At 44.6% G+C, this 16,341-nt stretch overlaps 2 protein-coding genes and 3 non-coding genes across 5 annotated transcripts; 1 reads left to right on the top strand and 4 right to left on the bottom strand.

The window, feature by feature from the left end:
- Nucleotides 1–5: 5 nt before the first annotated feature.
- On the bottom strand, nt 6–77 carry TRNAM-CAU. Its single transcript has one exon. It is a non-coding gene; the product is annotated as a tRNA-Met (tRNA).
- Nucleotides 78–2,895: 2,818 nt separating this feature from the next.
- Nucleotides 2,896–7,041, bottom strand: LOC113998791 (olfactory receptor 5B21-like). The gene is made up of 4 exons (XM_027741802.2): nt 6,687–7,041; nt 6,169–6,261; nt 5,344–5,575; nt 2,896–4,421 (listed from the first exon to the last, which is right to left on the bottom strand). The coding sequence occupies exon 4, from the start codon at nt 4,091–4,093 to the stop codon at nt 3,149–3,151; it is 945 nt and encodes a 314-aa protein (XP_027597603.1). The 5' UTR covers nt 4,094–4,421; nt 5,344–5,575; nt 6,169–6,261; nt 6,687–7,041; the 3' UTR covers nt 2,896–3,148.
- Nucleotides 7,042–9,835: 2,794 nt separating this feature from the next.
- Nucleotides 9,836–16,138, bottom strand: LOC113998801 (olfactory receptor 12D2-like). The gene is made up of 2 exons (XM_039390100.1): nt 16,025–16,138; nt 9,836–11,514 (listed from the first exon to the last, which is right to left on the bottom strand). The coding sequence occupies exon 2, from the start codon at nt 11,510–11,512 to the stop codon at nt 10,571–10,573; it is 942 nt and encodes a 313-aa protein (XP_039246034.1). The 5' UTR covers nt 11,513–11,514; nt 16,025–16,138; the 3' UTR covers nt 9,836–10,570.
- Nucleotides 15,207–15,278, top strand: TRNAG-UCC. Its single transcript has one exon. It is a non-coding gene; the product is annotated as a tRNA-Gly (tRNA).
- TRNAQ-CUG lies at nt 15,970–16,041 on the bottom strand. Its single transcript has one exon. It is a non-coding gene; the product is annotated as a tRNA-Gln (tRNA).
- Nucleotides 16,139–16,341: the final 203 nt, after the last annotated feature.

Here is a 16,341-nt window from a genome sequence, read left to right as displayed (position 1 = left end):
AAAACTAGCAGAGGATGGTTTCGATCCATCGACCTCTGGGTTATGGGCCCAGCACGCTCCCGCTGCGCCACTCTGCTGTCACTCTACCGGCTTTTTTTGCCGTCAAGATCCCCGTTCCTGCCCCGCCAGGCCCGACGCGCAGCGCGGGGGGCCCGCGGGCACGGTGGTGGCCCCGCACCCAGCGGGGTGACCGCGACAGCCCCGCTGTCCCCTCACGAGGGGTGACAACGGATGAACCGCTGTGGTGCGCGGCTGTCCGACCTGCTGTCGGAGCTTTGCCTTTCTCCCAGGAACTCGCTCCACGTCCCCCCGCTGAAAGCTGAACGGAGACGTTACCGAACACGGCAAATTTCTTTAAAAAGGGTTCTACGCAGCAGCGGGGGAAGATGTTGGAAAATTCTTTTAACTTTTAGCACAAGAGTGTTTGCCATGGTTACCACATAGTGCCTGGTATGAATACCAGAGATTAATGTGGCTTTGTGTTAACGCTCTATATCTGTGACTAATAGTCTTGTCCCAGATAATGCTCCCTTATTTACCTGTATCAGTGATTAATATGCACTAGTCTTATGTCTTATAATTAATTAATTAATTAACTAATGTGTACTAGTCTTATATGTCTTAGTTTTGAGAACAAAGACGGAGTGCCAGAGCAAAGAATGGTAAGAGAAGTGCATCATGACCTGATCACGTATCTGAGATACTCATTAGGAGATCTGGAACAATAAAAGGGAAATTTGGGGAATGGGATGTTCCCCAAAGACCACCAAAGACCCTCAAAAGACCCCTGCTCATATCTAAATAAGTCCACAGAAATAATTATCATATATGCATGTATTCAAGAATGTAATTAATATGTAATAGGAATGTAGTGAGTATGTATTAGTTTCATGGCTACAACTTGGTCTCTTTGGTTGCTGGGTGTGCATTATTCCAGTGTGTGGAATAAAGAAATGTTGGCTTCCTAACCCAACAAACTGGTTGGAGAGTTTATTTCCCAGTTTTCAATGACAGAGACAAAGCCCATCTGGAATCTTCTATTTTCTGGCCAGCCTGGAAGGAGCTGCCATTCACCTGTCATATGTTACTATCTGTACACAAGATTTTGGGAAAACAGGCAAGTATCCTAATGGGGACATATTAAGGAAGGTGGGTGGACTTTTGCACAAGTTTCTCACAAACTGGGGGGCCTGGCTTGCAACACTGCTGTCAGTGGGAGATTTTATTATTTTTGGAAAAAAATCCAGAAGAGAATATAAATTCTGGGACCAGAGCTACTCAGCACATCACACACCTCATATCTACCACAAACAGCACCAGTGTGTTCCCACCAGCCCCATGAGAGCCAGACTCAGGGGGCAAAAGGAGGACACGCTGCTGTGTGGCTCCTCATTTTGAGGAGAAGCTAAGGTTGTCACCCATCTGCTTACTTGGCATGGAGCCCGTTTCGCTCTGGGTTTCTGGCAGTGACTTCCTCCCTCTTCACTCTCAGAGCCTGTTTCTGATGGGCACAAGAAGGTGGGGTGGACCTCTGGAGGGCTGGTGTCATGCCACAACTGTCACTCCAATCTTTTGGGTAAACCCTTTCCTCTTCTTGTGTCCTAGGATGACTGTCTCCAAGAGCTGACAACCCTACTGAGATGTTTCTGCCTTGTACCATCAGTATTTGCCCCATGGGAGTAGTACTGAAGTGTGTACAAGGGCCATGCTCAGAGAAAGGGACCTCTCACCTCTGAGCCACTGCTGGGTCCAAGAACTGGGCTGCTGCAGAAGCTGCAGGTGGTGCAGAAGGTGGAGAAGCCATGTATATGACCTTTTTGACCTTAAAGACAGTCAAGCAGTGGAGTAGGTCATGCAGGGAGGTTCTGCAGCCTCTGACAGACCCAGCTGACTGAACAATGTGGTCTCACCCCAACAGCTGACCCTGCTTTGAGGATAAGATGAACTAGAGATCTCCTGGGGTGCTCCAATCCTCTCAGGGCTGTTCTGTCTCAAGAGCTGTGTCCATATGCTCTGGATATGTGGCATCTAACAGAATATGCCTGCTACTGCAGCCCCTGCCCATATCTTTTCCCTTGCAGAGCTTGCCCTATGGGAAACTCCCTGCTTTCCCACATTCCTTCACACTTCTCACACTTGCTGGAGTGTCATCCCCCAGCTTAGATTTGAGTCATTGTTCGTGATTTTTGCCTTTTGGGCAGCACATCAGGACTGTGAGTAGTTTCCTGTAGAATCCCAAAAAGGGGGTGAGGTTCAACTGCTTAGAACTACATGGTATCTTGCATTGCTTCCTGAGATAGGAATCCCTCTCTGGACTCATTACCAGATATACTCAGAAGGCAAAACATCTCCCTTGGTAGCAAACTGCAAACAATTTAAGTTAATGGAAGGTGACTTTATTTTTGCTTTTTAATCTTATATGAGTAGTGGCAATAAAGTTAACAATGATTGGGTTAACATTTAAATTTAAAGTGTAAATAACAAAATGTGAATCTCCATTTGAAGATAATGGGAGGACAAAAACACTCTTTGCTGGCTGCCTTGTTTGAATTATTAATCAGGTCAGTTTTGGTGGACAGAAAGGAACCCCAAACCAAAACAGACCACTTGTTTTGGACATTTGAGGATGGGTACATCACCTCTGAAGGCAGCTGTCTCTTTTTATTATGAGGCAGGTATCAGCAGCAGCGTGTCCTTCAGCTAAAGAGTCTATGGTTGAACAGATACACCGTGGGTGTTAAAACTAAAAGTAACCTGAACATACCATTAATAAAAAATGGTCTATTTGCTATAAATTGTGTTTCAACTTATTCTGAACTGAGTTTCAGCTGTAGTGAGGAAAAAGCAAGCAAGCAAGCAGACTGGTAAGAAGATATCAAATCCAATAATATGTATATAATGACATTCATAGATTTATTTTGCTTACTTTACAGTGCACACCGCATATTCTTTATCTCTCCCCAGACCACCCCCCCCCACTGATAGCAAGATTATTTACCCATTTTGTTCCTCTGGTTATATTTTTTTAAGAGATACACCTACATATTTCCAAGCTTTATTCACACTAACTACATTCACACGCAATGTAATTGTGTCTGTAACTCATTAAGGATCATTACCCCTTATTTTTTGTTACAGAAAGCGGCCTTCAGAAAGCCAGCAATTTTCTCATATGCTTCTGCAGAGCTTTCTTTATTTCTTTGTTTCTCAGACTGTAGATGAGAGGGTTGACCAAGGGGGTGAGAATGGTGTAAAAAGCAGAGAAGACTTTGTTTGGCAGTATGTGGGTATCGTGAAAAGGGAGTATGTAGACAACTACTATTGACCAGTAAAAAAGAATCACCACAATCAGATGTGAGGAGCAAGTGGAAAAGGCCTTTTTCCTTCCAGTGGCAGAAGGAATTCTCACGACTGTGGCAATGATGTGGAGATAGGATGAGAAGGTCAACAGGAATGGAGGCAGCGAGCACACACCTGCCACGACAGAAGTGACAAATCCCGCCACCCGCGTGTCGCTGCAAGAGAGTTTCATCACCGGGAAGGAGTCGCAGAAAAAGTGGTCGATTTCATTCGGCCCACAGAAATCCAAATTTGAGATCAGGAACGTCAGTATGGAATTGGACAGAAAGCCACTGACCCAGGACGCAGCGCCCAGGCGGAGGCAGAGCTTGGTGTCCATGCGGGATGGGTAGTGCAGGGGCTCACACACCGCCAGGTACCGGTCGTAGGACATCGCGGCCAGCAGGTAACACTCTGCACCTGCCAGGCAGCCGAAGAAATAGTACTGTGTGAAACACCCCCTGACTGAAATGCGCCTGTCTCCACCTGCGTAGCTGAGCAACATCCTTGGCAAGATATTGGAGCTGTAGCAGATTTCCAAGCAGGCCAAATTGCCCAGGAAGAAGTACATTGGGGTGTGGAGGTGCTGGTTAACCACCACCAGCACAACGACGCACGTGTTCCCAGTTATGGTCACCAAGTAGATCGACAGAAACATCAGGAAGAGAAAACAATCCAGTTCAGGGCCATTCCCAAAATCTAGGAGGATGAACTCTGTAACAACTGTTCCATTTTTCCACTCTTGATTTGCCATAACTTTTGTTCTAGTGTTAAGTCAGGAAATGCTACCAGCAATGAAGACCTCTACAGTTAGGAAAATAACGAAAATTTCCTCACAGAATAGAGAAACCAAGAGTAAAAAAGTCTTTGCATCACCAGACCTGTCATGTAATTTTTACAAAAAGATTTCTCACACACTCAAGAGTCACATTAATTATTACTCCACGTACTAAGAGGAGTACCTGCAACTGAACTGATGTCCATGTTTCTTCTCTGGCACAAGGGTGCTTTCTAGCATGTTTCCAGCCTGTGCAAGCAAATTAAAAATCAAGTTGCTGTCACAAGTTTTGCCATATTCATTTCTGTTGTGAAGAAAATAAATATTTGGTCAGATTGCTCCAGCAGTGACATAGCTGTATTTGCATTGTTAGTAAGTATTGATGTCATTGATGTATATTATATATTCACTATTTATAGGTATATAGCTTGACTTCTTGTGCAGACATTTTTCTTATTTGAAGAACAATTCAAATTTGGCATTTCAAACACATTTCAAATCTTATTTGAAAAACAATTCAACTTCCTTCAATGAAAAGAAGTATGAAGGACATGTATACCATCCTCCACATATGTTTACCCTGTCAAAAAAACCCCTGAAACACTCACAAACAAAAGCACTTTGCAATTGTCTCATCCTTCATTCTTGTCAAGAGGTAGAACAAATTTAAGGAGTTTAATTCACCTAAAAAAGACAGAGTAAGTAATCTTTTGAAAGGACCGATTTCTTGTCACTGAGAAATCAGAGAGATTTCACTAGCCAGGTGCTCAATCAGAAAAATACAGTTCAGATAAATCCTACTGCTTGTCATAGTGCTCTTTTTTATTTTCCTCTCCTCTGTCATTCTCTAGATTCCCTTACAAATCTGATTTTCCAAAAATCCTGGGGCTTTGAAGAATTTTTTCTGGATTTTCTTAAAAAAAAATCAGTGCTCAAACTAGCCACAATACTGTGGTTAAGGGTAAACTGGTACAGGGAGACAACAGAGGGTGGATGCAAGGTCAGGTAGCCTGAGAGGAATATAGAAAAAGAGTCTGAGCAGGCAGAGATCAAGTTAGGAGAGCTAAAGCCTTGAAAAAAGTTAAACCTGGCCAAGGATACCAAGGGCAACAAAAAAAGCTTCTATATATATATGTTGGGGATAAAATGTGGGTCCTCTCTGGAAAGAAAGAGATCTGGTTATGTGGGACTTGGAGAAGAATGAGGTACTCCATGGCTTTTTTTACCTTGATCTTCACCAGCAAGTGCTCCATCCACACTGCCTGAGTCACAGGAGGCAAAGGCAGGAGTGGGAGAATGAGGAGAGGATCAGGTACAGGACCATCCAAGGGGGCTGAAGGTGCCCAACTCCATGGGAGATGACGAGACACATCCGTGCATCTTGTGGGAAACAAGTGTCTAAGCCACATTTGACAGGTTGTAGCAATCCAGTGAAGTTTCCAGTGAAGTTCCCACTGCCTGGAAAAGAGGAAACATAACCCTCACATTTAAAAGCAGAAGCAAAGAAGACCCAGGGAGCTACAGATCAGTCAGTCAGTGGTGTGTTTGACACACTGGAGGGAAGAGATGTCATCCAGAGGGTTCTGGCTGGACTGGAGAGATGGGACCATGCAAACCTCATGAAGTTCAACATGGCCAAGGGCAAGGTCCTGCCCCTGGGCAGGGGCAATCCCAGCACAAACACAGGCTGAGGGGAAATGGATGGAGAACAGCCCCGGGTAGAAGGACCTGGGGGTGCTGGCTGACGAGAAGCTCATGGACATGCCCTGGCCATGTGTGCTGGAACCCAGAAACCCTCCATGTCCAGGGCTGATCCCACAGAGTGGGCAGCAGGGGAATGGGGAATTCTGCTCCTCTGCCCTCATACAATAGTGTAACTTTGCAAGACTTGCACACTTCTTTCCACAGAACTAATTTTAAAATTTCCCTTAAACTCTCATGCATTCAAACCCCAAATTTTTAGTTAGTTTTCTAACATCTGACCACTGAAAATGGTGGAAGTGTGGCCTGTTTCTGTGTCAGTCAACAAAACCTTCAGCACTGTTTCTTACCTGAAGACACAGGAACATTGAAATCCAAGTAAAAGCTCTTTGACTTCTTGAGGTTTTTGTATACAGCTTTATTTTCATGAAGATCTTGATTTTCTTGGGAACAAAGGGAAAAAGAAGAAGATTAGAGCTCTGTGTTTGCAAAAACATGTCGTGTGTGTTGTCCCCTCAATAATTTTCAGATTTTCCTTTTTTTTTTTATTTAGCCAACTGAATATACCAGCTCTGCCATTCTATCAGGTAGGGACTGTTCCTCCTACCCCTTCACTCCTTAAAATCCTTTTCAGAGCTGAGACCAGTGAAACACCCCAGGGGATAATCAAGCAAACAAAAGCCTTGGAGAGGTTGTTGTCATCAGCCTCATAAATAACATAAATAACCATTCTTTTCCCCGTACACTCTGGTTGGAATTAGCTCTTTTTTAGCCTACACTTTGATCACTTTTTGGGCCTGAATGGAATTATGTGGATAGATAGAACGATGATTGAACTAGAGATTACTGTGATGATCATCATTGTTACCAAGTCAGCACTGCTGTGTTGACATCTAAACCTGACTAGGGCCTGGATTCAGTGCCAGGCAGATGCCTGTGAGGCTAATTCAGGTGTCCTCTGGAGATGCTGCTCCATCTTCTTTCTCCACAGGGCTTCTTCCTCCTAGCTGTGGTATCACAAATAAGCGAGATGATTGTTCCAGGTCCTGATTTTGTACCGCAGCCTCCCAGCTGGCATTTAAGAAGGTCGGGTCCACCGAAATTTGTTAGTCGGTGTTCAGGCTGCAAGGCCGGGCAGAAACAGCTTGATCTCTTGGCAAAGCACAACTCTGCATCTGCTTGGTGAACCTCGAAAAGAAAAAATGTCATAAGAGCAAGGGAAAATTCAAAGATCACAAGAAAAAGTGAAGTCCCTCCAAAATCACGAGGGGGTGTTGTATTACGGAAACACCGCTAGAGGGGAGTGTAGACAAAACAGTCTGAAAGACCAATTTCTGCCACAGTGACTTGGACCCCTACGGAGCTGCAGAGGCTGAATGTCATCCTTCTTGATTGCTGACATGAGATGGAATAGATCTGTCTCAAAAATACAAAATCTGCCTGTTGACTTCCCCACGGGATACCCCTGGTTTCTCACCAAGTAGCCACTGTGTCAGTTCTACTGTATCATAGAATAGAATTATAGAATCATAGAACCAGCCAGGTTGGAAAAGACCTCAGAGATCAACCAGTCCAACCCTTGATCCAACACCTCCGTGGTTACCAGACCATGGCACTGAGTGCCGTATCCAGTCTCATCTTGAAAACCTCCAGGGACAGTGAATCCACCACCTCCCTGGGCAGCCCATTCCAATGTCTGATTACTCCCTCTGTAAAAAGTTTCTTCCTCATATCCAACCAAAACCTCCCCTGGCACAGCTTAAGACCGTGCTCTCTTGTCCTACTGCTGGTTGCCTGGGAGAAGAGACCAACCCCCACCTGGCTACAACCTCTAAGCTGGTAATAAAAGGAAGACAGAGGATAAAGTGGGCCATCTTTGGAAGGATAATGGGAGACATGGAAGCTGATGCAGATGGCTTCTTATTCACTTTGCAAGGGTAGATGGTGGATGTTGAAATTCAGAACATGGTATCACCTGCAGTAGCAGTTTTTGTTTGCAGACCCTATTTTTTTGAATTTTGCAAAAATGTGGATCTATCACATGATCTTAGAGCCCCTTCCAGGGCCTAAAGGGGCTCCAAGAGAGCTGGAGAGGGAATTTGAACAAGGGTCTGGAGAGACAGGATGAGAGGGAATGGCTTCCCGCTACCAGAGGGAAGGGTTAGATGGGATATTGGGAAGGAATTCTTGGCTGTGAGAGTAGTGAGGCCCTGGCACAGGGAAGCTGTGGCTGCCCTGTCCCTAGAAGTGTTCAAGGCCAGGTTGGATGGAGCTTGGAGCAACCTGGTCTAGTGGAAGCTGTCTCTGTCCATGGCAGGGTGGTGGAGCAAGATGGTCTTTAAGGTCCCTCCCAACTCAAACCATTCTGTGATTCTGTGATTCTATGATTTTATGTTAGCTGTTCCTACTCTGATCACACTCAGTAGGGGTGCAGGGATCTTTGGGACTGCTGTTATTCACTGCAGAGAACATAAGGGGCAAAGCTGGGCCAGAGGGTGCCATGAAAGGTGAGGGTTGTGTATCAGGACAGAGCAGCAGTGCTTGAGCCCGGGACCACAGGGCAGGGGGGCACCAAGGCTGGGACAGCAGTGATGTGTGGGCCAGGCTCATACACCTCTGCCCAGGCATCCTGGGAGCCTGGAGGTCTCCTCTGCAAGTCCCACACTGACCAGAGAGAAGTCTGAGGCACACGAGGCCTGAAAAGGTCTCGGTGTGGGCCAGCACTTGGCCCCTTTCTGTGACAGGACATATCAAAGGAGCTGCTTGGTGAAAGCATTTGTTCCTTCCTTTATTTTCCTGTAACCATGCTAGGATTTTCTGATCCTGCCTCTTGGGAGAGCCACTTCAGTTGTTCCATCACTAATAACCTCACAGGCCCCATTAAAACTACAATAAAGTTCACCATCCTTCACCCTGTGTAATTTTTACCCAAGGGCTTGGTAGATCAAGTACGCTGGAACAAACTTTCTCTTACTGCTAATTCTCTGTTACAGTCATCAGGTGGCTAATAGGAGAAACAGTCTTTGAGAAAGGTTTGCTCTACTTCAACTTTTTAATGATGCAACAGAGGATTTCTTGTTTCTTATTCAAGACATGATGTCAATTAATATACTCCAAATGAACCTAGTAAGCATCATTCTCCAATGGAGGTTGATGCTGTCAAACAAAACCAAGCAAAGTTATCTTTGTGGTTAAGCAGCTTGTGGAATCTGTGTCTTTGGCTGTTTCCTTCAGGAGTCACAAAGATGTCCATGATAAAATCGTCCCTCTCACCATCCTCAGAAACAACACTGCATTGCAAATCTAGTGACAGCTCCAATTGCCACAGGTGCTGCACTTGTAAAATTACCTGCATGCTCAGGTAAAACTGTACCAAAAACTGTGACGCAGATAAAATTTTCAAAAAAACCAAATAGCATTTTCTAACACTTTGAAGATGAACACTTTCAAACTCTTTCACGACCACAAACCAACATAACCAACACAGGCTGTGTTGCCAGAGGCAGGCACATGATGAGAAGACACTCAAACCAATGCATAGATATGAGCATCATAACATGAGAGAGCAAAGGTGGGGGTCAGTGATGGTGCTCATCCAAGAATTAAACAGACAAATATTTGGTAAGACAATTATCAAGCTGATGTAAAAAATATTTGACAGGTAGATAGGCAGGGAAATAAGAATTTTTATTAGTGGAGAAAGAAAGTATTGTGAATAGTGAGATAGCTAAAGTAATAAGAACACAACTCATGCACACATGGGCTCTACTTTTTTTCAAAAAATGAAAAATATAATAATAGATGCATGGGGAATATGGGGAATATTTGCTTGATTTCAGTCATCTTTAGAAAAGCAACCTTGGCAACCAAATTAAAGGATTAAAATTCAGGGGAAAAAAGGTTTTTTTTACCAGAATTGTGTATTTTTAATTTCCAAACAACAACTTTTCATTTAGAAATAGGTCAATATATACATTTAAAACAAAACTTTAATTTTAAGACATTAAGAGGATATGAACAAGCTAAAACATTTTGCTTCAGGATGAATGACAGCAACTAACCATAGCCCAAAATGAAACTAGCCAATGACCTCACTTGTCAAGAACCACGAAGAGAGGCAGGTGGATAGAGTAAATAATCACTTATGGTCATTAATCTGCTGTATTCCCTGGCCCACAAAGGGGAACTTTTGTGATCTTGCAGCAAAATTAAACAAAAAATTGTATTTTCATGCTATTTCCAGGAGGGCTGGATTATTTTTTCTTGCCTATGATCTTCCTTCACTTTTCTGAAGTGGGAGGGGAATCCAATGGGCTGAGTGTAGTTTCTTCCCTTTCTTCTCCTTTGAGAGAAAACCGTATCAAAGAGAAGCAACAAACAGTAGTATTGCTGATTTCTGAAATTCCCAGCTTGTTACTTCAGAGGTGGTTGTGCCTCAGAAGGAAGGACTCCATGCTCTCCTAAGGAGTAATTGTCACTAAGATTGTCTGTAGAAACTGACTACAAGTAAAGTCACAGAAATTATCCTTGAATATTCCCTAGAAGAAGACTTCCCTGACCTAACTTTTAGCTGCTTACAAGCTAGGAATATCTCTCCTGATGTAGATCTACACAATTAACTTCTAAATGTGTCAAACCGCATGAGATAATCAGTAGTTTTACAGTCTCTTGCAGTGTGGTGTCCTTTTTACCTTTCTCCTTGTAAATAAGAGAGGTGGAGCAGCCATATTCTGAGTCTTCTCCTTGTTTCAGTCACTTTCCTCCAGGAAAGACTTTTCTCCTTAAGGTTTTTCTCAGGGCAGTTTTCACCTCCTGGTTCCTAAGTGTGTAGATTAAGGGGTTCAGAGCTGGAGTGACAGCACTGTATATGAGAGTCACTTGCACATCCATTTGAGTGGAGTTTCCTGAGGAGGGTGGTGTATAATTGAGGAGCACTGGAATATAAAACAGTACTACAACAGTGAGATGGGAGGCACAGGTGGAGAAGAGTTTCCATCTTCCTTCCTGGGACTGGACTTTATAGAAGAGGAAGGAGATAATATAGAGGTAGGAAGGGACTACGAGAGTGAAGGGCCCTAAAACAATAGATGTGGTAACAACATTGAGGAGTGTCATGTTGAGTCTGGTCCTACTGCAAGCCAAATTCAGCAGTGGCTTGATGTCACAGAAGAAGTGCTGAATTTGGTTGTGGCCACAGAAACTCAGCTGAGAGGTCATGACTGAGTGCACCACAGCATGTACAAACCCAGTGGACCAGCTGGCCACAGCCAGCAGCAGACAAGTCCGTGGGCTCATGACCAGGGCATAGTGCAGAGGGTTGCAAATGGCCACGTATCGGTCGTAGGCCATCCCGGCCAGGAGCACAGCCTCTGTGCTGCCCAGGAAGTGGAAGAAGTGCAGCTGGGCCAAGCACCCCCCAAAAGAGATGGGCTGGTGCCCAAAGAGGAAGCCAGTCAACATCTTCGGAACAGTGACTGTGGAGAGGAACATATCCAGGCAGGACAGGTTCCCCAGGAAGAAGTACATTGGTGTGTGGAGCCGGGGCTCAGATATCACCACGATCACAATGATGCCGTTTCCCAGAAGAGTGGCCGAGTAGAGCAGCAGAAAGGAGGTGAAGAAAAAGTGCTGCAGCCCCTGGATATTGGTGAGACCCAAAAGGAGGAATTCACTGACCTCTGTTTGGTTCAGCATTGCTAGAACAGTAAGAAGCAAAGGCAAAATGTCTTTACAGTTGCGAGGAGTAATAGTATTACATAACTCGTTTGTATCTCTGCTATTTTAATACAAACAAGAGTAGAAGAGAGCAAAACATAACATATGTAATCAAACACAAAACCTGCATAGGAACTCAAGAAATTAACATGGATAAAGACTTCTGCAGTCTTGAACTTTCTGTCTAGAACAGGGTAAAATATTGCAGAAGGAAAAATACTAAACCAGAAATGTCCATCTATTCATAATAGCTGAATATGTAAGGTGTAAAATATTGCTGCTTCTACACCTTCAGCCACATCCATATTTCAGTTCTGCTTAGCTGTAACTTCCTGCTACATCTTTTTATCTCATCAACTGAGCTTCTAACTCATAACATTACTCCTGATGCTTTCTTTCTATTTACTGTTGTACTTAGATTTCATTAAACCAGTTTAAACTTACACGTTTCTAACGGTTGCCATCTCTTCCAGACAGCTCTTTGATCTTAAAAATTGCACCATTTACACTTTTTTTCATCAGCAGCCAGCAGGAGGTGCTCCAAGGTATCATACAATCATCATCATTTCTTCTGTATGTTGCTGAGAATAAAGGAAGAGGATGCCCCAGCATGCGATCACAAATTGGTTTTGATAATGGACTGCATATTTTGCATAAAAGGTATCTTTTTTTTGAGCAGCAGTGGATGAATAGGACAAAAACCAGCACCTCATCTTCTACAACACCGTGATGGAGCAAGACTGAATTTGCAGGAGCCAGAATAGCTGGTGCAAGTTCCAGACAAATTCACTCATCCCACTGAGACAATGTCATGGAATCATTAAGGCTGGAAAAGACCTCTAAAATGACCAAATGCGACCATCAACCGGGTCCAGGTCTTTTAAATGACAATGAGTAAACACTCACTTTCACTTTTTTTTTCTGTTTCAGGTAAGTTTGTTTGTCACTATGTATAAATTCCAACCAAATTTGATAAAGAACAAAGTCTTGAGATCATTTTACTGGGGCACGTAGGCACAGAGTTTTCCATCTTGCAGTATAGATGCAAATTCTACAAGGCAGATAGTTTTCTCAGTACATTCAATGCAGTGATGATTAACATTGATGAATACAACTAATGCAAAAACAACTCCAAAATATTTCCTGTGAATAGATTAAAACACATATAGATACATTTCATCATCTTTGTTCCTTTGTACTATAAGTTTTTATTGAAAAATAAATGATTTTTGAAAATCAGTATCATATATCTCCAGTCCAGTCACTCTTTTTCTCACACTTCTTCAGTTTATTATTTCAGTGTGAAAACAGTAAGCAAATAAAAAACTTCTAAATTTATTTCTTAGTAAAAGAACATCAGTATGTAGCTTAAAGATAGTTTATGCATGTATGTGTCCACTCTAAAAATCTGATCATACTGCCCTGAAAATGCTTTTAGTCTTCTGCTTGAATAAGCTCTCTTGGAAACATTAGACTTGATAATATTATAGACTTACCAAAATTTTAGTCAGTCACCTGCTTTTGAAGAGGTATAGATGAAATTCTAGCTTTAAGACTCTTACCTAAATACAAGTGCAAAGAAAAGACTTTGCCTGTTGAAACTGCCTATTTTCCCAAGTACAAAAATTACACTTTTAAAAAAAGAGGTAATTGTGCACAAACCTCGCATCAATACCCACAATACAATTTTCTCTGAGAGTGAGACAGAAAGCAAAGCTAAGGGCAAAATGACTCTTTTCATGGAGCTAAAAGACAGAGAATTTCTGTACTCCTTTTTCCTTCCATATCTACTTGGCACACTTGTGGCTGAGAGGTCAATACTGCAGGGGTGCAAAGGACTGCCACAAGTTCCCAGGGGCTGGTATTTATTCAGGTAGGATACAGGAGGCAGCTTTGCAAACTCTACCAGAAGTCTCTTATGACCTACTTGGAGGGTGAAAAAAAGTCTTCTTATCATGCCCAAATGGGCAAAATATCAACACCATCATATGGGAATTAAATTACTTTCATCAGTCTCCTGAGATCTGTGAATCAATGGTGAGCTGCAGAGCACTGAACAAAGTGTTGTCTAAACATAATGCCCAGATGAGCCACCTGCAAAACACAAAGAATTCTGCAGAGACTAACTAATAACAAAAATATCCCCCAAAACAAACCACTAAGCCAATCCACCACTATGCACCCCCCAAAATATCTCCATCTTGGAGCACAGAGTTTATGGCTCAAAATTCTTTTGGAAATAGAGGCATGAGTCATACAACCTCAGCTGAACTGAAGCAGTGTTTAGGCAACGCTCCTTAAATTTCTTTCAAATATTAGAATTTGTGACTCCTAGTATGTGTTCCATAGATTCTGATGTGTTAAGATTTCTGATGTATTATTTGTATTGGCATATCACAAATAAGGAGGCATTTCTGGTCTCTTTGAAGACAAGACCATCCCAAACTTGCATCTTAATCATTATTTTCAATCCTGTGGGAAAATTTCCACAATTGTTTACAATTGCAACCTGTTCAATTCTAGTCCAAGCAGTTCAGAGGTCAGTGTGTATATCCCACAGGAATTCCTCTCTCTAGGAAGGTGGCTTTACCATTTCCTCTATACAGGTCCTGGCAGCTCAGCTCCAGTCTGAGTATAGGTTTGAAAACCCAGCACATTCAATGTAACTTTGTAGAAACACAGAATAATGTAGTTTGGAAGAAAGTTTTGCAATCTCTGGTCCTTCCTCTTCTCAAAGTAGGCAAACTGGAAAAGGTCTTGTCCAGTAAAGTTTTTAAAAATTTCAAGGATGTTTTGGCAAATTCTCTGGGCAGCCTGTTCCAAGTCTGAATATCCTAAAGGTGAAAAAGTATCTAACCCAAATTTCCCATGTTCTGTGTCACATCTTACCACTGTGCTACTCTGGGAATATGTAATATGATCTCCTAGGAAGGGACAAGGATGATGAAACCCAAAAACTGTCTTTTCTGCAAAGTTGCTTTCTACCCAGTCATACCCTTGCCTTGCCTGCAGTGTTTACTCTGACATGGAGGTGCTGTTTTCTCTGCCCCTCAATCACTGAAGGTGGGGGGAGGAGAGAGCAGCTGGGTGGGTGTTTGTCTGTGCTTACCCCACCACAGGTATAGACACAGAAATGCCCCTCCACTTGCACAGTACAAGCCCAGCTGGCACATGTGTGAAGGTGGATGGGCAGAGGTGCCATTCCCAGCATGTCCTAAGGCGGCAGCAGCAGCAGCAGCAGCATCACTGCAAGAGACAGGAAGAAGGGAGACAGTGGGATGGTTTTCTTGCTCTGTGTGTGCTGAGGACTGGAGGTGTCTATTGGACAGGGAGATGTGTGTGTCCCCCATGGGCAGCATGAGCTGCCTCGAGTGGTGGTGCATAGCAGAGGTGTGTGCAGAGTGTGCCTGGAGCTGAGTGCTGTTTTGTGCAGGGTGGTGCTGCAAGGGTGGTCAGTGTGTGGTGGTGCTGTGTGCTGGAGGGTGGCTAGTGCAGCTGGAGGGTGGCTAGTGCAGCTGGAGACTTGCTAGGCAGGTGTTCCTGCCAGAAAGGCGTGTGCTGTGTGTCAGCTTGTCGTGGTGTTTGTGTGGGAATGGCAGGAGGAGGCCTGAGGGTGTGGGGCTGGGGTAGGGAGTGTGTGAGCTGCAGGAGCAGCAGGGCTGTGCCAGCAGATGCGTTGGTGGTATAGTGGTGAGCATAGCTGCCTTCCAAGCAGTTGACCCGGGTTCGATTCCCGGCCAACGCACAGGGCCTTTTGTTGGCTCACAGGGGCCAAGGGCTGCCCTGGCCCTGCAACCTTGCAGGAGAGGCCACAGCTCCTGCTTGCCTCTTGCCTGCCCTGACACAGCTGGTTTTGCCAGCCAGGCTTGCTCCTCAGGCCTGCTCCTCCCCAGTGCCTCTGCCAGGCATTCAGAGGAGGCTGCTGGTGAGAAAAACTCACACAGCCCCAGCTCCTGGGGCCCTGGGCGACACCCTGCCAACACCAGTGGCCTCTTCCAGCTGAGGTGGCTCCAGGCGGGGCTCCTCACTCTTGCTACAGCAGCCAGAGGAGAGGCATCTTTGCTGCTGCTGCTGCAGCTGCTTGCACCTGGCAGGGGCAGCGTGCTGCTGGGGCAGGCTGGTGATGAGGACTCAGAATGGCCAGGTGGGCACCAAGGCCTGAACTGTACTTCATAAGGCCAGTTATGCACTCAGAATGCCAGTGGGAGCAGGATTGTTCTTTATAAAATGAACAGATCTTTCTGGAAACTGTGCTAACACACAGGGAAAAGAAGGGGAATGGTGACAGCCCGCAGAGCCTCCCTAAGGACAAAGGATGCCTGACAAAATCAGAGGCTTCCCACACTGTGCTCCTGAGAGCAAAGCTGGAGCAGGGCTGTGAAGGTGTCAGTGTGCTGAGGGAAGCCCTGAAGGAGTCAAAAGGCTAAAGTAAAGAAAGGTCCCACTGAGATTTGAACTCAGATCGCTGGATTCAGAGTCCAGAGTGCTCACCTTTACACCATGGGACCTCCTGCACACCTCACCTCTTGACCCTCTCACCAGCCTCCCTCACACTCAGCACCCTGCCTCAGCCTCAGACCTCTCTCTCCACCTCCCGCCACATCCAACACCAACTGCGGCCTCCCTTCACCGCCTCCATGCCCTCTGCAATCACACCACTCTTCAAAGCACCAACACACCTCCCTCTCCCAGCCTCACCTGCCCTCTCTGACAAGCCCCAAACTCCAAACCTCTCACAAGCCTCTCTTGCCCCGAGTACAACAGGCTCTTTCTGCCTCACCACAGCCCTTGACAAACCACACAGACAC

Source organism: Pipra filicauda, unplaced genomic scaffold, assembly GCF_003945595.2.
Source record: "Pipra filicauda isolate LSUMZ 115617 unplaced genomic scaffold, ASM394559v2 scaffold7_size6619720_pilon, whole genome shotgun sequence".
Taxonomy (NCBI): domain Eukaryota; kingdom Metazoa; phylum Chordata; class Aves; order Passeriformes; family Pipridae; genus Pipra; species Pipra filicauda.
The sequence above is the reverse complement of the archived record's forward strand: the minus strand, read 5'-3'. Positions and strand labels throughout refer to the sequence as shown.

Bases quoted from the DNA above. Each gene is read 5' to 3' on its own strand.
- LOC113998791 (XM_027741802.2), bottom strand. From the start codon at position 4,093: ATGGCAAATCAAGAGTGGAAAAATGGAACAGTTGTTACAGAGTTCATC.
- LOC113998801 (XM_039390100.1), bottom strand. From the start codon at position 11,512: ATGCTGAACCAAACAGAGGTCAGTGAATTCCTCCTTTTGGGTCTCACC.